The sequence below is a fragment of the Schistocerca gregaria genome, chromosome 4 (genome assembly GCF_023897955.1).
Source record: "Schistocerca gregaria isolate iqSchGreg1 chromosome 4, iqSchGreg1.2, whole genome shotgun sequence".
Lineage (NCBI taxonomy): Eukaryota > Metazoa > Arthropoda > Insecta > Orthoptera > Acrididae > Schistocerca > Schistocerca gregaria.
In genome coordinates, this window is record NC_064923.1 from 754801105 (window position 1) to 754822749 (window position 21645).

Genomic DNA, 21645 nt, shown 5'->3' on the forward strand with positions numbered 1-21645 from the left:
TCACCATACTGCCCAGACTGTCTGAATAATGGAAAATGCAACTAGGGACCTGAAGTTTGCTGCTGAGAAGCTGCAGAGGATATGTAACTTCGTATGGTGTAGAGAACATACTGAAGTTTACTAAATGGACATTTTCTGTGATGTACAGGGTGCTTCAGCAAGTGGATACAAAATTTCAGGAGAGACAGAGTACATGTAGATTATGGAAAATCATATAGCAATGCATGGCTGGAAACGTTTTCCTGGCACAACAGTGATGAAACAACATATAAAAAATGAAGGTTGGTTTGGGTTGTTTGGGGGAGGAGACCAGACAGCGAGGTCATCGGTCTCAACGGATTACGGAAGGATGGGGAAGGAAGTAGGCCGTGCCCTTTCAAAGGAACCATCCCAGTATTTGCCTGGAGCAATTTAGGGAAATCACAGAAAACCTAAATCAGGATGGCCGGACACAGGATTGAACCGTCGTCCTCCCAAATGCGAGTCCTGTGTGCTAGCATCTGCGCCACCTCACTTGGTAAAAATGAAGGATACATACAGTGTTAGAAAATGTTTATTATGCTCAGTACAGCAGAAACCAATAAATAAGAACAAAAACAGACAACTACTGTCATGAAAGAAGGACATTGGTGCAGGCCTCACATCTCTGGAAAATACCTGGCATGTCCCAGAGTTCCCCAGAAGCTGCCACAATGTGTGTAACAAGTTCCTCAGCAGTGTTAATGGAGGCTATAGTCAGATGAACTGGTCAAGGCAAGTGAGGTCTGCTGATCTCGCTAGCCACAGTGCCGCAGATGTAAGGTCTGCGGCATGGTTTGGGACTGTAATGTCGAACACCTCCTCTGATGACAATTGTTGTCTGCTTTTCTTATTATTTCTTGGTTTCTGCTGTACCAAGTATAATAAACATGTTTCCTCATTCTGTTCATGTCCTTCCTCTCTTGTGTTTTTTGCCATCACTACCATGCCAGGAAAGCATTTCCAAACATACACTGCTATGTGATTTTCCACTGTCTAGTTGTACTCCACCTCTCCTGAAAATTTGTAACTGTTCTGCTGAAACACCCTGTATTTGTGAAATATTATAAATATTATAACACTACAATGAAAGGTGTGTAACATCATTCTTTATCAGAGCTTGTTTTTGCAGGCCATTGTGGGCATTAGCAAACAATATATGTCAGACTGAAAATTAGAGAACACACTTCTTAGAAAATTGGCCAGTTATCTTACTCGATACTTCCAGATTTAAATTACTCGCTATTATTGTCAAAATACTTCAATATTTTGTGATCAGTGGATGAGGAGTGTATCTATTGGAGGTAATCAGGTGTAATATGCTGATTCAACATGATGCCAATAAATTCAATTATTATACATCAGTGTTTAAACTAAATACTTGGAACAGGAAACTTTACTCACCTTTGAACATTCATCCTTCACACTATTGCCTATACTTTGCAGTTGTGTATATAACTGCTGAATGTAGAGCCACTTTTGTTCTACATTTCTGATTGTTTCATCTGATATTTTTTCTGAACTTTTCTTGAGTTCATCATCAAGAGCATCAAATTCATTGGCAAGATCAACAGCCACTGTATGGAACTTGACATATATCTGTGCTAGATATATACGTGCTTCAACAACATTCTTCAGATTCAGCCACAGATTATGTAATGCTTCCACTTTTTCATCAATCTTGGCACGTTCTTCATCTGTTGCAACCTCCAGAATAGGTGGGAGTGTTAGCAGCAGATTGTTGATTTCATTACCTTTCTCCTATTGCAAAGAACATATAGAGATTAGATAAGTTAATTTCCCAAATATGTATTCACGTCTTTTGTACCTTAACATTTTCAAATATCATATCCAGATATCTGTGTCTTAGATGCACAATCACTTGAATTCATCCTGATAGGCTGACTAGAAACTATTATGTTTTGCTTATATATTATAAATCTATATACTGCAAATGTCCTGCTGTGTCAAAATCTTTAGCTAAACATGTCAGCTAAAATGAAACAATATGTTATAAATATTTTTATTTTCACTAGAAACTAAAAATCATGGCAGCTGATTACATTTATTTTCACAGATTAGTTACTTAAAAGATAAAACTGCTGACCTGTACATCCCCCAATAGCTGCTGATGCAACTGCAGGAAGTCTTGTGCCATTGCCAGAACACTGCCCATGTCCTGGTGACCTTGAAGAAATGCTTCAGCAATTTGCACAATCCAGGAGAAAATCTGTGAACGTAGGCAAATTTCTTTAAAAATTACGTATGTGAAAATTTCATTTCAGTTAAAAGAGAAGCAAATCTCACTGAGGAATACTCACATGAGGCCAAGAAGACCATTAGTACAGCATCACTTTGAAACTATGATAAACAATTCACATTTATGTTCATCTAGCAAGATAAGATCACTCTTTGTTTCGGACATAGCTTTTCCCTGCTACTGTACATGCTACTCATTACTCAATTAAATTAAATCTTTTATCCATCATATTTTTTTGACAATTTTTAATTTTATCTTTCCCATTTTATAGGATGTTTTAGAATGTGTAGCAAAAGTTGCTGCTGATCAAACTATTATGTATGTCATAATCAAATAACAGGTAATATTAATAGATGGTATATGTTTGAATCACTTCCACTGCATCTGTGGTAAGAATACGTTATACAGGGGAAATGAGTGGAGTGAATTCAAAAAATACTAAGAACCCAGACAGAATACTCAATCAATTTCATTTTTCCATTTTTCTCTGTTTATCATTATTTTTTCTATGCATATAATTTTTGGTGCAATTTCTCATCTTATTACACTTGGTTAATCATTTTATCACCCTCTCTAATTCTTCCATTGTCATTAGATTTGTATACAATACTCTCAATTTCATATACTTTTTCAATCATTTTTATGAAACAAAAGCTTTATAAAAGTGTAGCATGTACCCAATGATTTTTGTGTCATGCTTAGAGGAACTGCAGATTATAATTTTTTAAGACACTGCGGAGGATGCAGAGGAAGTGACTGATGATTTTAATTATGTTGCAGATGTTACAGGTAATTAAGTGAAAAAGGCACATTTATTTACAAAGGATGCAGATTTTTAACCATCTGTGCTGACACCATTTGCTCAGAAGCAGGAATGGGGTAGGAGAAAAACAGGAAAACTACTTGTGAAACTACTGGTTGGGTTGACAATGTGAAAATCTTTTAGGAGGATGTGCCTGAGGATCAGGAGGTTCGCAAAAGTGATGTCACTTGCAGTGTACTACATACTGAAGGTAAGAAGGGGCATCATGCCAAAACTGTTGTTTGGTGTTGTGAGGTGGAACTCGGGGGAAATTAGTCCAGCTGATCAAAACCGTCACAAGTGAGGAACTGTTGCACGGTTCATCTGCCATTATGGAAAAACCAATTGAACCGCATGCAAAATCACTAAGGCTGAATTCATGTGATGTAGTACTGCAAGCTGCAAAGAAACATAACACTGCAAGGATTCAGTCTATGATTAGCATTACAGCAAATGAAATCAGTGGAACTAGCTGGCAACCTATTGAGTGTGTGGTAGTGCCATATGTGGTTTATGTGTGAGCATAATTTTAGGGGGTGTTTTCTGGGAAAACATAAGGAAAATTTTCGTTGCATGGACAAAGCTCCAAAGTAGCGAGCAAATAAGCCACTGAACGTATAGAAAGAAATGCCGAACATGAGAGATAAGTTGAATACGACCATTTGCTGTGAAAAGATGATATGTTAATGTAATTTGTTAAGAGGCAAAGAGTTTCCATTATTATTTTTTAATTTGTCGATGTTGGGTCAATTAATTAATGTTTTTGGATGAAAAAGAAGGGAACTTCAGTGAACTTACAGCTACATGGATTTGATCGGATTACCCATACCCAATAAGGAATAGTTAAGTGAAATTTGGTGTAAGTGCTGTTTTGATAAACATAACGAATTTACTGAATGAATCTGTTTATTGTTAAGTAGTGATTAAAGTAAGAGGTGAGAGTAAAGAATCTGATAATAACACTTGCTAATTTGTAATTGGTCATTTAACGGAGTTAATGGTCATTTGTGAAAATGAGAGAAGCCTGTGAGCTAATCACGGGGGTACTACTCAGATTAAGTACACAGCCAACAAACCTTGTGGTTTAAGGTGATTGTTATAAAAGAAAATCTGAAATGTACTGTACACAGTTATCAATTTATAGGATGTATGTCTAGTCTTCACAGAATTACCTTGAGATGAGATTTTGGGGCTGAATGTGTGGGAGACAGGAAGTGTGTAGCATCACCACTATATTTTTGGTGCGACTGAAGAAAATAAAGACACTTCCACAGCTAATGCAAAGAGGCCACAGAAGTGGATCAGACTGGAGCTGTCAAAACACAGATACTTCAGGGGCTATCCGCTGCCATCACAACGTTTGGCGTAGGGCCTGCTGAGGAGCCAACGATATAATAACAATGACAAAGCAAAAAGACATAGATCCCGCAGCATGGTGACCAATTACTTGAAGCCTGACCCACAAGCTCTGTTGAGGGCACATGATGGAAAGTGATGCCTTGGCAAAACAAATATGCACCAATCCTATATATACCCCCCCCCAACCCCCCCCCCCATATTTAGGTAGATGCAGACGCATGCAGCCTGGCTGCCACAAGCTTTGAGGAGAGGTCCATGCCAGTCTACGAGTCAATATGAATCTACAAGCTGCCCCACAAGACTTGGCCCCCACTAACAGCAAGCCTCCTGCTAGCTATGAGTGTGATGTTACAGATTTGGCACCTTCAAGCCAGTGGGCTACCCCTGCGCCTAATTCCATACGCTGCTAGCGGGCACACTGTCACTGTCTGCCTATGTCTGAAAGGGCCAGCACTACTGCTGAGAGTTGTCTTCCTCTACAGAGTCCACAGTGGGATACTGCAACTTCTGGTGTGACCTGCTCTGACCTGTGAAGCGGCATCCAGTTGGCACACATGCAGCCACGTGCACATCATGTCAATGTTCCTGTCGAGTCATTGGACTGTGTAGAAATGCAATAGTGGAAAGAAAGAGTTTGGCTACCCTTGTCCTCCCCATACTAGGCTGGTTCCTGGGATATGAGTGACCTGCAGTTCCTTTCCAACCTTTCCCAACTATATCTCTTGCTTCCTTGAAGAAGCAACTCCAAGTTCCAATTTTTTTCCCCAAATGATTGACCATTTTAAACTTAAGTTAAAGGCTTAGAAGCAAGTAATAACAAATACTGAAATGGTCCTCACCTCCTCTTCTTTTTCTTTGTAAGTCTGCATAGCTAGAGACACTCTAAGATGTTCTTCTTTGTGAGCTATGCACAATCCATTAAGATAAATTTTTCGATTTTCCAGTTCTTCCACTGCTCTTTTAATTCCCTGGAACAAAGAGAAAAGAACATTAGTAGCATTATATATTGCATTATAAAATAATCTCCTTCATAACCACAAGCAAAAATAGGTATAAAAGAGGATTAACAAGTCTAATAAATTTGAAGGAAATAATGGAAAATTTTGTTATTAGCCTGACTGTTTGTAAGTGTGATTCTTGTAACAGTTTTGTCCAATCTTCAGTCCAGGCAATGGTTTGGTGAATGTGAAAGTACACTGAGGGAACTGATTTGTTGATGAAGAGGATGATAGCAACTGTTTTTGGGGACACATGGGATCTCATCATGTTTGACTATCTGTGAAAGGTGAAATCAATGACTGACTGCTATTACACAATGTTACTAGACTATTTTGGTGGCAAGCTGAAGTACAAGTGACTAAGACTAGTTAATAACACAGTTCTATGACACCAGGAGAATTCAACTCCTCACACATTAACTACTGAACTACTGAGAGGATTGTGATGGCTTGGCTTTGAAATAGTTCATCCATCCTATTCCTTGAAGTTAACAGTATCAGACTTACACCTGGTTCCTAATGTCAAAGAATGGCTCGAAAGGAAGACAGTTTTGTTGAGTTACGCCACAGAATAGTATCGAGTGAAGGTATGCAATGTTTGCTAGGTAGACCCATCTGCAGGTCAACTCAGTGCAAAATACGCAGAACTGGGCTTTTTGATTAATTTATCCCTATGCTGGCGTCACCTTAGTTCATTATCCATCTGGATGTCTTCAAATTTCACACTTGACATGTTGAACCTCAGCCATTGTATGCCTCAGCACCTGCAATTTGTTTGAAGCCGCACAGTTGATTAAGGGATAAGCTGATCCAGTTCCTGACTGTTTCAGTTTCAACATTTAGTCCCAAAGCTTTTTAAATGTATTTTTATTCACATATTTCTATGGTCAGCATTTGAACTGGATAATTAAATTCTGTTTGTATATTTTGCTTCACTGAATGAAATATGACTGGTCAGAATGATTATGGCGGCTCCAGTTGACATTTAAAAGCATTATTTTTCAGTGTACTTTACTAACTCTTGGTAAATAATAAACTTCAATTGAACTTTTTAATTTTTAGATTTCTGTAGAACAGACTTTTATTATAGCTCTGCATAGTACTTGTTCACCACATAGATAATCTCTTTATTCAACAAATCTGTCTGCTTTTCAAGCCATTTTTTGAGATTAGGAATCAAGAGTAAGTCTGACAGTATCAACTTTTAGGGACAGGATGGATGAACTATTTCTTTCCTATTTCTTTCCTTCTTTCCTATTCCTTACTTTCTCATCCCATCTGGTAAATCTCCACTGACCTGGTGTTCTGGGTGACTTTCCCGAGCTGTACCCCTTTCCATAAACTGATCCAGTCATTTTCCTTCATACCTCTTCCTTCCCCCTTAACCCTTCCACCAGAAGAGGGAGCAACTGGCTCCAAAAGCTTGTGAAAGTTAAATTCTTTTGTGTGTGTGTTCCCCTGTTGCTGCCTGGTGGGTAGAGTTTTAATCCATCCATTTACATTACTTTCTCCTTATTTATAATTTTAACCAAAAAGTGTATACACAACAGTGTGCTGTTCATTTTCTTCTTCACACACAATTTTAAGTGGAAAGAGGGAAGTTTTATTTACGGCTTTTGAACTTATGACATGAACACTACTAAGGAATCTGAGTCATCCAAAACTTTGCAGTCCCATCCATTCACAGATTAAAAGTATAAGAAGTAACGTCATTACTATGAAATGAATACCCCTACCTGCATATAGGCATTGATATAAGTCAATGGGGCCAGTTGAAAATGTGTGTCCCCATTGACTTATACCAATGCCTGTATGCAACTAGCGGTATTCATTTAATTGTAATTTCATTCTAACAAGCTGCATGGTCACTGATAGTATGTGTTCTTTCAGACATGTCCGAAAGAACAGATACCGTCCTCATATATATAGAAGTAATGTCATTGAAGCTATTATCTTTACTGATCCAGCAGCTGGAAAGGTCTCACTGTAGCCCTTTTTTTAAAAGAAGCAGAGCTTTTGTTATTTTTATTTACAGTGTTTAAACTTTTATCTTTTGTCAAAGTTCCTGTTTTATACTTCTATATTTTTTGAGAATTATCTGCTAATTGTTATTTATAATGCTAACATATGGAGGAGAGCAAAGAACCAGTAGCTGACAAGTAGACCAACAAAACATTTTGATCTTTATGAAATTAGTATATGGCTAAACTGATGATGCCCAGTAACAATTTATATTTTTAGTTTCCTATTATTCTCTAGATGAAATTTGTAAATTTAAATGAAGTTATATAACCTACCTCTGATCCAGGCATACTGTGACCAGCTGCATCAAGAAGGGCGTAACCTTCTTTTAGAGGTCCATCTGTTACATCTTCTATAGTCTGTACAGCTGCTGCATGCATTTTTGCCAGCTGAGGAGAAGTGACAGGCAGTTCATTCATCTTCAGCTGTTGTTCCAGCTGGTCGAGTTTTTGCATTGCCTGAAAACACATTTGAGAATGATCATTTTATAACTGTGCTTCATTCTATCTTTTCACTGAAGTGATTGTAAGCATCTGCTGGAACAAATGTAATAAAAATAAGGCTTTTATTTAGCCAGATGTCTGTTCTGTCAGACATGACTCACGACAATAAGCTGAAGATTGTCTCAGAGATAATGACATTACATGAATCACACTTAACATCATCAATATTCTGAGAAGGAAAGCTGCTACTCACCATATGGCAGAGATGCTGAGTCACAGATAGGCACAACAAAAAGATTTTCACACTTAAACGTTTCAGCCAATGGTTTCAGATGCCTGAGACTGCAATCGTGTGTGTGAGTAGCATTTGGGGGAGGGTGTTTGTGTGTGTGTATGTATGTGTGTCTATTGTTGACAAAGGCCATTGGCTGAAAGCTTTAAGTGTGAAAATCTTTTTGTTGTCCCTATCTGCGACTCCGCATCTCCATAATATGATGAGTAGCAACTTTCCTTCTCGGAATATTGTTACACTTAACATCAAACATGCAATTCTAGATAAGTAACAATCTTCAAAGTAATGGCACACTGCATGTTTCCTTTTGATTGCAGACTAAAATTAAACTATCAATTGATATTTAAAATTGCAATAATAATATAATCATTATGATAATGATTTGCAGTAGACAGAAGGGTCTGCCATTACTCATCTTCAGGAAGTGAAGTTCCAAGTACAGTCAGTAGACACACATAAAATAAGAGAAAGCATACCTAGCTTTTGACACTGTTATTTCCTTCTACTGAAGAGAAAAGTGGGATAGGTTGAAGACTGTTGGAAAGGAGGGGCTCACACTGAGATGAACTCGTACAAAGTATGTTGTGAGTATGAGGGGGTTCAAAAGGAAAGAAGCTAACAGTTCCAAAAGTAAGTTGTAGTTTCTTCACCTTTTAAATGTGACTATCGGCAATACATGGAATTTCACTCCTGTTACAAGTTACTATTACTCACGGTGTGTGCAGTGCGGAAGAAGCTGATTGCCCTTTGGAGTAGATTCTCTCTGTTGTCAAGAGCTTCAGAATATTCAGCACACTGCTGGAGAACTTTGTAAGCTTGTGCTACTGCTTCCTCAGCAGCAAAATGGTCAGAGGAAACAAGCTGCTCTGTTGCTTTAGTTATTTTCACACCACGATCCTGAAACTCCTACAATTAGCAAAAGGGATTCAATCAGAAACACATTAAAATTTGCAGCCTTCATAATAGTTATGTATAACGAATGACTTGTTGCAGTTACACACAAATGCATCAAATTCCATAAGGACATATGTAGGGAATTTGCCTATAGGAAGATCGGATACTATCACATGATTTCAACAAAAAGTGCACTCAACTGTGGATTTGACTTTATACCACTGCCGTGTCATACCCCCCGATTGTCATTTATGTAATTGCAGCAAAAATAAGACACACCTACTTTTGAAGCACAATGACGTAGTATTTTGAAACAAAAGACTTTTTCCTAAGGCAAAAGGGAGACAAATGTACTTTTCCAGGAAAGTAACACATGGGTCCATGTCATGGTAAATTGACACATTTGATCAGTGTGCATCAAAATCGAAAAAACGCTGGTAATAAGCTCATTTTGACCCAGTATACTCTTCTGAATGCACCTGTCTCTGTAATTTTTTATTTAATTGTTTTCTCACAAATGCGTGAATTATAAACACAAGAATAGCCAATCCAAAACACCAAGTGAATACTCAATAGCAACACAGTTGCAACAACTGTAGGGTGAAGATGCACTATCTTGTGCAACAATGTTTAGGTGGTTCCAGGATTTCAAAGAAGGCCAATTTACCTGTGTTTAGTAAGGTTGGTCAGGCGTTATGACTTCTGCTGTGACTGAAGTCAACATCAACACAGCTGCTGTGATTGCCATGAGGATTACATAACCACAGTGAAATGCTGAGAATTCTATGTGGCAGTGTCTTTACAATTATGCATTATCATCTCCACATGACCTGTGTTTGTGCTCGTTGGGTACCACAACTGTTGACTCCCACAAAAAGCTGTGTGAATGGGGCGTAGCTGTGAGATGCTACATCTCTTTGCTGATGGAGGAAACGCATTTCTGAAATCAGTTATTATCAGTGATGTGTTATGGTTGCATTACTATGATTGTGGAGGAAAATAAGCCAGCACAGTGTGGAAATTGCCATGTTCTCCAACACCATAAAAGATGAAAATTGTTTTTTCTGCAGGGAAAGCGATGGTGATCACACTTTTTTGATCATGGTATGATTTTCCACCATCCAGTTCCCCCTCACACTACTGTTACAGCAGCATACTAAATGTCAGTAATGGATAAACTGAGGAAGCACTTTGCAAGGAAATGACTGGCTCTTTCTCAGACTGGGCCACAATGTGCGGCCTCAGGTCGCAAATCGAATCAAGCAGTTTCTGCCTCAGTTCAACATTATCTGTGCACTGCATCTGCCTTACAGCCCTAATGTTGCACCCTGTGACTTTATTCTATTCCCATCACTAGAGGAAAAGCTTCAGGGCATTTGATGTGACAACTATGAAGCAGTGCTCAAGTAAAGTGAGGTGTTCCTCAAGGACCTGACACAGAATGGCCTGCACCATATGTTTGAGGAGTGGTAGGGATGCTATAACAAGTGCATTCAAGTAGGAAGGAAGTACTTTGAAAAAGATCATATAAACATTGAAACAGAGTAATTAACATTGGTGAAAAACTCAGTCTCACTCTTTGTTGATTAGCCCCTGTATAATCTCATTACTCCTTGGTACAGGGAATGATTGCATGTAGTCAGATAGTACGATTGCCACACAATTTATTTGCTTTACTGGCCCCTCAGGAACAACAATATAAAATATTTTTATGCAAATGGAGCATTATGATAATGGCAGAACTCGTGTGGCTTTTAATCTTCCCAATCTAAATTACTGTTTAGTTTCCCTTAATATCATTTATGTTTGCACCAAACCCTTTTGTGTTGCAAACATTTGGCTAAGAAATAAACTACCACTTAATATCAAAGAGGTTACTCTTTGCCTTTACAAATGTCTGCTTGTGTACTGCAAATAACTGTCCACGCAGAGCTATTAATGAGTCACGGCTGCAACACTGAATGGTTACGATGAAAACACTGTTGATGTTGAAGGCATGAATATGTTCCAGACATATGAATAACACCCTGGCCATGTGCAGCTATCTGCAAGTAATAACTCTGAGGTGGTCTGTTTTAGTGACAAGGCCCAAATGGTATTGATTGATTTAAAATTACTGAAATTTTAACACAAGGAAGAAAACACTGTAACAATAACTGAATAGTTTTCTGACTGCAATCCAAAAATGAAGCGAGTGGTGAAAACTTGCTTTTCCATTGGTGAATCCTGTGTGAAATTTAATTGGTCCAGTAAGGAACATATCAAATGCTTAACATGTGTAGCTAAACAAAAGTGTTATTTTGATAGTTCCATTACATGTCATCCAACTGCAGATTTTTCCCTAACATACAACCTGCAACATGTGCTGTAGTGTTTGTTTGCATACAGGTACTACTTGAAAATGGTAAATTTTCATCATTTATCATGAAGTGTGTATAATAAAGGTGACATTATGCTGCCAATATTCTTCCCACAAATAAAAATATCATCCTAAAACATCAGTCAGGCAGGCTGGTTACTCATACACCTAAACGAGTGGAAAGAGATGATACTGCTGTGAAAATGCTAACTGATATAGTTGCCTGAGGTTGTGATTTTCATTATCCCTGAAAGGTTCTGAAGCCACTCATAAATGAGATGAAAAAAAATTTGTGCTAACAAACCTTATAACATTTTTTACACATGTGCCATCTTCTTGTGAAATGGGTAGAAACAGCCTATAATATTAAAATACTGACATGAAATTATCAAGCCTTGACTCCCCTTTACTGGAGATACACAGAGAGAGGGGGAGGGGGGGTGCAGAAATAGCACTTCAGTCTGAATTCTCTATTTGGTTGTCCACAGATGCACATACCTTGGCTTCTGGCAACAGGCGACGGTGCTCTGCAAGCAGTATCTCGGCACTGGCAGCGGAGTCACCGAGCACGTCAGCGAGTTCGTGACGCCGCCTGTCCACAGCATCCTCGAGTGCACGCAAGTCTCGGGCGACGAGCATGAGAGCCAGGCACTGTTCGAGGCGCTCGCGCCGCCGAGAGAATGCCAGTTCCAGCTGCTGCCGCCGATCGTGTAATGCCTCCATCCAGTGCTCCACCTGTGAGTTTGCTGCAACATTTAACATTTTAATAAGTTTCCTGCCTGAAGGTACATGTAAATTAATGTAGAAAGCAGGATGTTGTTCTCTTTTATAATATACATTCCTTTCAGTACAGTGTCATTGTGTGGCTTCAGTTGCCAGAGACTGCAGTCACGTGTGTGCGAGTTGAATTTGTGTGTGTGTGTGTGTGTGTGTGTGTGTGTGTGTGTGTGTGTGTGATGTCCATTTCTGACAAAGCCTTGCTGGCCACAAGCTTATTTGTGACAGTTTTTGTTGTGCCTATCTGCAGCTCAGCATTTCTGCTATAAGATGAGTGGAAACTTTCCTTTTCATAACATTTTGACTTTTACATGATACAGAAATAATGAAATTGCCAAACTCATCTACAAGTTGGATAGCCAGTAAACACTGATTCTGAGAATGTGGGAAGTTTAAGTGATGATAACTTTTGCACATGCCAGCATTTTTCTACACCTGGTATACAAGTCATTGTTTTCTCACAAAATGCATTTAATCCAGTACAAATAACATATTTTCTCAAATATTTTCTTCTTCACTTCAGCAATGTTCCAAAACCATAATCTACTCGCAGTAATACATGGTGTAGACCACAACGTACATGACAAACTAGATACTGTCTCACACAAATCATCACAAAAAGGCTTAATATTCAGCAATATTAATACTCTTTTTGTCACCTCAGCAGCTGTTTCTTCGTAAACTGACCATGTATGTTTGTCTAGAAAATAAGCCCGATGAAGGCAGCAGAGATCCTGATTTGTGTATTATACACATTTTTTTGCTAAACTGTTATCCGCATACTGAGAGATGTGATGAGATGATAGGTGTGAACGCACGGCAGCAAGGTCTTTAGTGGCCGTACTAAAGTAGTACAAGACAAGCGTGGATAATGTGTGCAACATTATTAAAAACTGGAACTACGAGGAAAAACATAAATAACACCCTAAAAATGTGCATGCACACACACACACACACACAAAACTATAAAAATCACCCACTGTGTCAGACTGAGAACTGAGAGGAAAAAGAAAAAAGCAGGCAAAAGAATTAAAATATCACACCAGAGATCTGTGGCTGGCTGGTCACTGGAATAAAAAGGATGAGATAGCTGCTCTCTAACACACTAAAATCTCCATCCTAAAATCTGACTTCAGACACATTGCAAAACTCTGAAACCTTGACCACTCATCTCATTATCAGCAACAACAGAGGGCAGATCTCTAATGAAATTCACTTCTGTCTCATCAACACGCTATAAAATGCACTGGGTTAAAATGGGACATACATTGATCTGCATGCCCCATGCATCACAGACATTTTGGACCTCTCCCCAGAGTCAGAAGCCAGGCTTGAGGGGACAATGTCCAATTCAGAAGCGAATTTCTGCAAGCCCTGGTTCCCAGCAGAATAATATCCGCTTTCCTCCACAGCTGAAGGAAGTAAAGCTGGTCATGCACAAGATGAATTATGTTCTCTGATGGATGCGTGTTCTGCAAAGATTTAGGGCACTAAGAGAATTGGAACAGATGAGAAACTGTTAGCCTTCAAGATGCCTTGTCTGATTAAGATCTAATGATCACATTGAGCTCTGCAGTGATTATACTATACCCACTTTGGAGGCAAATCCTGAAGATAGAGTTGGGAGAACTATTGAAAGCCAATGGAATCCCTTTGTTTAGAACCATCAGTATACACAACATTAAAACTGATGCCTGAAAAAAAAAGACTGAAACATAAAATCTGGAGTGCAGTTTTTCTTGTAATTCATAAAGTCTAAGATAACTCTGGGCCTCTGTAGAAGCCAAGGTGAAAACCTGGTCCAACCTTGGTGTAAAGCTTTAAAACCAGCCAAACCAAACTCTAAAAGGCAATCCTTTCCACAAATCCCATAGGGACTGATGGCTCATTGTTAAATACGAAAAAGCCTTTCCTTTAGTGGCCAAGCAATGGTAGGGAATGCAGATGTGTTCGGCATGGTTAGTGCCTTATAAGCCAGTCACACCATCCATCAGGAGCTGTCACCACAGCACAGCTGTACGGTATGAGGCTGGTTCAAAAGGACCCAGTGGCCAGCCTAAGGCCCTCATGGTGCACCACATCAAACTAACAGATCTAACACCATGAACACATAATCAAGCCAAGATAGCACAGATGTTATGTAAAACATATCCAGGAGTGATAGATAGTCTGGGGTCCTATTTCCTTTCATAGCAGAAACGGTTTCATGTCATCCACAGCACCTTTACAGCACAGCAGTATGTCAATGATACCCTATGCCCCACTTTGTTGCAAACCATCCTGGGTTTACATTTCAGCAAGATAATGCCCACCCACATATGGCAAGAGTTTCTACCTCTTATCTTCATGCTTGGTAAACCCTACTTTGTCCAACAGACCACTTCCCAATTAAGAACATTTGAAGCATTACGGGTAGTGCCCTCCAACCATCTCAGGATTTTGACAATCTAATGCGCCAATTAGAATTTGGCACGATATCCCTCAGAGGGACTTCCAACAACTCTATCAATCAATGCCAAGCCCAACAACTGCTTGCATAAGAGCTGGAGCTGGACCAATGCTTTATTGACTTGCTCAATTTGTGAACCTTTTTCTCCTGAATAAATCATCCAAAATAAATCAACATTGCTTGAACACCAAACAGAAGGTATCTGTAAGGAACAACATTCTCCGGAAATTATCGGGTACAACCTGGGGGACGCATCCTCACATCTTAAGAACTTCTGCTGTAGCTCTTTGTTATTCAGCTTCAGAATATGCTTGTCCTGTCTGGTGCAGATCTAGTCACGTTAAACAAGTGGATATCACCTTGAATGTAACCTGCAGACTCATTACGGGATGTTTGAGATCTACACCACTTGATAAAGTTTAATTTCTAGCGGGCATCCCACCTCCAGATATCCGTTGTAAATGTGCATCCAGACTGGAAAAGTCTAAGGCACTGAATCTGAAGACCCACGCATTACACGGGTATCAGCCAGCAGTACAAAAGCTCAAGTCAAGGAAAAGCTTTCTCCATTCAACTGAAAGCCTCACTGAACCACCTCTGAACTTGAGAGTCAATTCATGGTGTTCCAGATCCAGCCACCTTGAGGGGAGATGATCCTGACCAAAAGCCTCCCACCAGGTCACGAAGAAAGCTGGTCAATATTGAAGGCCCTCAACAGGCTGCATTCTAGAGTTAGAAGAACGAAGACCAACTTGAAAAAGTGAGGATTTGCATGCGACTCCACAGCATGTGAATGTGGTGAAGAACAGACAATGAGTCATCTTCTTGTCTGCAGCCTATGCCCAACATCATGCTCGCCACAGAATATCATCGATGCCACCAAGGAAGCAAGCAAAGTTGCTGCATATTGGTCACACCGCATTTAATTGTAATTGTAATGCTAATAGTACCATGTTTTGGAACATTTTGTATAACTTGTAAGCTACAGTGTGTGTTTCTGACACGATTAAATAAAAATCCAATTTTTCTGAAATTCTGTTTGTCCGAGATGCACACCACATCTGCTGATTTCTGTCTCATCTGGATAATTCCTTCATGGTGAACTTTATTTTTCTTCCTTCCTAGATGGTAAATTTTTCCAGGGTGAAATATGATAGGTCATACACAGAATAACTGAAAAAAATCTGGCAACAACCTATTTATCATTCTCTTCATGTGAAAAGTAATGGATGTGTAATCTCTCCTGAAAACATATGGTCAAATATGTGATTGTGATGGGAGTGAAGGAACAACTGAATTAAGATGTTCTAAATGGGTGCACATGTTCAGTTCACAAATTATACTTTTGAGAACAAAGATGTAAGGAGGTGACCCACAAATCTGACTTTACAAATGAAGAAAAGGAGTAATTCCGTGTTTACACAGGTCAGATGTTTCACAATGACAATACTCCAGAGCCTTGACCTGCACCCCACCACCACAGTGAGAAAATGAAAGAGCATTACCAGCTGATTATCATTTGCTTTGTCATTAGTTCATACAGAAAATGTTGTGTTGAAATACTAAGACACTGTCCCACTTATAGCCTCAGTATAATGTGTCAAGAATGTATACGCATCATGCATAAGACTATGATATACAGGGTAGTGTTGTGTACATATTGTTGTGAATTAAATAAAAAGAAGAGGGAGGGTGAAACCAGTGCTAGTACACATGAAGTGTAGCAGGGTGGTACACCTTCACCTATGTGATTCCATTCCCAAGATTAATTCTTCTTTTTTTTTTCCTTTTCTGCTCAACAGCAATGTAAATGGTTCACATAGATACATTTCGTTAGTGAAATATTCAAAATTTATGATTCATTACAACTATGAGCACTTGAAAATTCAATGCTACCAATAGTTGTTGGTTTTATGATTCACGTACCTTATCTAAAGGACATTTTATCTTTTCTGAAAACTGTAATTAAAAGTTAAGTTTACACAAAATTCTTGGACTCTAGAATGTTTGAGTCTTAAAACGTAATCCCTTCAAAAGTTAAGTATTAATGACTTGCAGTGCTGGTTTTTCTATTTCCCAAAATGCATAATTTTACTGGAGTAACATGTTCAATTAGAAAATTTGAGTTTCCCGAAAATTCTTGGTAGACAAAAATTCTGCTATATAAACAGAACTTATCATTCACTATTTTTTAAGGATATTTAATCAGAATGAGATTTTCACTCTGCAGCAGAGTGTGCCCTGATATGAAACTTCCTGGCAGATTAAAACTGTGTGCCCGACCGAGACTCGAACTCGGGACCTTTGCCTTTCGCGGGCAAGTGCTCTACCATCTGAGCAACCGAAGCACGACTCACACCCGGTACTCACAGCTTTACTTCTGCCAGTGAAAATCTCATTCTGGAAACATCCCCCAGGCTGTGGCTAAGCCATGTCTCCACAACACAATATCCTTTCTTTCAGGAGTGCTTGTTCTGCAAGGTTCGCAAGAGAGCTTCTGTAAAGTTTGGAAGGTAGGAGACGGATACTGGCAGAAGTAAAGCTGTGAGTACCGGGCATGAGTCGTGCTTCAGTTGCTCAGATGGTAGAGCACTTGCCCGCGAAAGGCAAAGGTCCCAAGTTCGAGTCTCGGTCGGGCACACAGTTTTAATCTGCCAGGAAGTTTCATATCAGCGAACACTCCGCTGCAGAGTGAAAATCTCATTCTGGAAACATCCCCCAGGCCGTGGCTAAGCCATGTCTCCGCAATATCCTTTCTTTCAGGAGTGCTAGTTGTGCAAGGTTCGCAGGAGAGTTTCTGTAAAGTTTGGAAGGAAGGAGACGTATACTGGCAGAAGTAAAGCTGTGAGTACCGGGCGTGAGTCGTGGTTCGGTAGCTCAGATGGTAGAGCACTTGCCTGCAAAAGGCAAAGGTCCCGAGTTCGAGTCTTGATATTTAATCAACTGTTACTCAGTACAGCTTCACTGCCTAATGTGTGTGTGTGTGTGTGTGTGTGTGTGTGTGTGTGTGTGTGTGTGTGTGTGTGTGTGTGTGTGTGTGTGTGCATGTCCTTTATTTTTTTTCTTTTATGTTACTGTTTAAGATGTAATACCTTGGTATTTTAACATTTTGTGATAACTGTCTCACACTCATCTTTAAATAGCTTGTGCATACGAAACAACATTAAGTCTATGATAACCTACAGTAGAGCTCTTGTTAGTTGGTCTGTATGCAGTTAATCATCATTTATTAACATTTGCAGACATAACAGCCAACCAATGATCAGCGATCATGTTGCAAAGTTCTATGTCGGCAGTCAGTACTCCGCATTCATCTTCCAAAGTTGCAAATCACCAAATCTTGGATATTCTTTCGTTACCTACAGTCTCTGTGTTGAGCTGTCCACAGTTTACCGAGTCAACAATCACTACATTAAACATTCTGCAGTGAGCAGTAGCATGCAGAGAAATTTACCTAATTAATCATTAGTATGCACTGCGTAATGGCAATGAACAATGAGTTATGTAATTTAATTGGAGATTTCAGAGTATGGACCATGTATTAATGCCACTTGTTTGTTTAATTTAGATTCATAGTAGTCTATGTAATTTCATTGATCTGTATTATTACAAGTGTCATTTACTAAATAAAAACTGATCATCACTGAGACGAACAGTGAAAACAGATGTACGTAAACCTGTGAATCTACCTACATTGATGGTGTTTTCAAAATTATTTAAAGTTCTCTTAAAGCTTCTACCATTTGACATCTAGAAGAAGAGGAAGACTTATAAGGAACTCAACTAATGGGTCAGCAAACACACTCGTGACCTATTCCTTTCAGCAGAACCAAACTGGCAAGCAAGCTTAATGACTATACAACAGACTGATCACCATAAAACGTTACTGACAATGAAGTTCCTGATGAGAAAAGAAATTGCACCCACATTGGGGGCTAAGACTGAATAAAAATAATCACTAAATTACACAATGGGAAACTGCTTCCAATGGCTCTACTGTGTGGTAACTTACCGTAGCTGGCGGCGACCCGGATGGCATTCGGTCGCGAATCGAGTGTGCCGAGTGCTACCAACTCGCGCAACTTGTCGAGCAGCGCACGGCCGTCCTGCAAGGCGGGCATCAGCGACTCCAGGGAAACGCGGCGCGCCTCATGCAATGCGGACAGTGCCTCCTTGGCTGACTCTGCGTCTGTCGGCAGCCCTGAAGCCTCATCGCACGCCACTTCTAGGACCCGCATTGCCTCCGAGCATGATGCTGCATGCCTGCAACCGTGTCCACATTTAATTAATGTCCATCACTTAGCCCCCACAATTTATTTTGCTTCTGACTGTTATGCCGGTAAGTGCCCCCATACATGAAACCAAAGAGAGTTGCCAAAGCAGGTGACAATTATCAGTGTGCCTGTGAAAGATGATGAATGGTATGTCAATTCCACACAGCCGAATTTTCCTTCTTCTGAATATGACTTGAAGTAAAATTTTCAGAGTTCTTCACTCTGACATTAATGTGAAGCCTACATGCTGCAAACATGCGTGAATCTCAAAATGTTTTACAAACCAAGTATAGATACAACAGTTGATGAATTAAAAAAATGTTCTCACTGAACTATGACCATGGCTACACTATCTCTACCAAACAGAAATCTTCAAAGTGATCTACATTATCTCATAATAATTTGTCAAACATATATTGTCTGCAAACTACTGAACATGTCCTTAAGTTGGTGTTCTTTGAGGTTTACAAAACAACTTGTGGCACAGTGACAAGTACGCAATGAAAAGCTATGTTGCAACATTATGACAAGTGACACAGTAATAAGAATACAAGATACACCAGAAAGTTACTTTTACTATTTACTACATGTGATGTCCCTCCAATAGTGGCATAGAGAATGTCAATACTGGGTGAGATGCAATGATTTTTATAGCACCACTGGATACATAATGACTCATCATGCAGTAGATCAGACCATCCAGCATGGTTTGTGGTAATGCTTCCCACTAGTGGAGCACTGCAGTCTAGAGTTTAGCAATACTCCATGAAGGTGGTGTTATAGTATCTGTTTCAGCTTAATGCACTCCATACATGTCTGTAAGTCCAGGGAGTGAGTTTGTCCCCTCTAAACAGGTTTGTCCTCACACTGCAGGCACTTCTTCACCACGCCCAACCCATGCTGTTGAGCACACGGACCCAGCTGCAATATTGATGAGCCCGTTGAGGTGTCCCAGGACCACAACAGATATGCAGATGGGGGAGAGTCACCTTGCAGGCTAAAAAGTGACACCCCTGTGATCAGAATGCCACAACAATATTCAGGAGATCAATCTGATATTGAGCAGAACACCACTTTTACCAAGTCATGCACTTTCTTTACATGGAGGGGATGCATATGGCAGTTCACTGAAAATAAAGAGCAACTTCTGAAAATTAACAACATACATTCTGCCAAGAGGTGTGTGAACTGGTGGTCACTGCATTACTACAGTACAGAGGGCAGGTACAGCGTTACTTGGGAAGCTTCTAAGACTTCAGCTAAGATACCAGTCATGACACTGTGTTATAGAAAAACTGATTTACCTTGATGGCATTCTCAGTGACTGTTTCACACCAGGACAAACACAACAAGAGATGGAAAACGGGATTTAAAAAAAACACATAAATAAATAAAGCTTTGCAGGTCAAACTTGGATCCTCCCATGCCACACACACACAGATGTATCAGTTTGAAGAAGGCCAGCACATGGATACTGACTATTAGCAAAAGTACCCAGAGTCATTTGTGATGAAATCTCAAAGCTATTTCAAGATGGCGGCAATTGGTAGTGTTTGAATTCGCGTGCGTATGAAAGTTATAGTTCAGTAGTAAAAAACAACAAATATGTGCCTTGTAGTGATATTACTGTGAAGCTAAACGAACGAATAATCAGTCTGCAGAAAACTGTGGAAGTCCTACATACAGAAATAGTATACCTGAAGAAAGAAAATCAGCAGCTACGACTCAATCAGAGAGCATGTGGGACTTCAGAAGCAGTAAATAACAAATCGCAGATATCGAAGGTAACATGTACTGTAACGGAACCTCCGCTCTGCGAAACGGTTCGCCATAATAACAGCGTAGCAGCATTAAATAAACCACCAAGAAAAGTAAGGTTCGCCGACGTACACAAATATTCGCAGCTCTGCCCGGTAGAAGACAGTGCAAAAACCTGTAGAGTGAACGTAAGTAAGCTTTGTGAACGAAGTAATGAACAAGAAACATTCGCAGCAAAACGGCATAATGCCAAAAACAGCATAAGTAGCTGCAGTGTGAATGTTAGCAAGTTTCATGAACAAAGTAGCGACCAGGAAACATATGCAGTGAAACATAATAGTGCTAATAAATATCAAAAAGAAATTCAAACAGGAGTGAAACAGTGTGATGGTCAAAGTTTAGTACGTAAAACCTGTAAAATTACCTTATTGATTGATAGCCAAGGTCGTAATGTTTCAAGTTACATGAATGAAAACGTAAATCTCGAGTGTCTGGGGTATGTGTATCCTTCAGCAGAAGCCAAGGATGTCTTTCAAAACACTAACAAAAAGGCTTCTGAAGCTGATGTCGTCGTAATTATGACTGGAACAAATAACATACAGAAAAACAACAGCGCGAACTTAATAAAAGGTTTAAGAAGCACATAACCAAGTATCACATCAAAAAAAGTGTTTGTTGTCGATGTTCCATTTAGATATGGTCTTACAAAACGATCCTGCGTAAATAGCGAAGTATTGGAGGTAAACAAACGGCTATATAACCTGTGCTCGAAATTCAAAAATACCACAATCATTAAAGCTAGCGAGTTTGACAGAGAGTGGTATACACGACAAGGATTCCACCTCAATAACCAAGGAAGAAGATTAATCTCGAAACTGATTACCAAAACTGTGAGTAAAGAAATGGCCACCTTAACAGTAATACTGCTGGACCAGGGAAA

The 21645-nt window shown here is 39.5% G+C and overlaps 1 protein-coding gene across 1 annotated transcript in view; it reads right to left on the minus strand.

Moving 5' to 3' along the window:
• Positions 1–21645, minus strand: part of LOC126267900 (uncharacterized) — a 1063720-nt gene that overhangs the window by 223858 nt on the left and 818217 nt on the right. Inside the window, exons 19-25 of the mRNA XM_049973211.1 lie at positions 18686–18936; positions 11946–12193; positions 8909–9100; positions 7735–7917; positions 5279–5407; positions 2126–2248; positions 1423–1779 (exon numbers count right to left, since the gene is read on the minus strand). Coding sequence (XP_049829168.1) covers positions 1423–1779; positions 2126–2248; positions 5279–5407; positions 7735–7917; positions 8909–9100; positions 11946–12193; positions 18686–18936 — 1483 coding nt within the window. The remainder of the gene's footprint in view (positions 1–1422; positions 1780–2125; positions 2249–5278; positions 5408–7734; positions 7918–8908; positions 9101–11945; positions 12194–18685; positions 18937–21645) is intronic.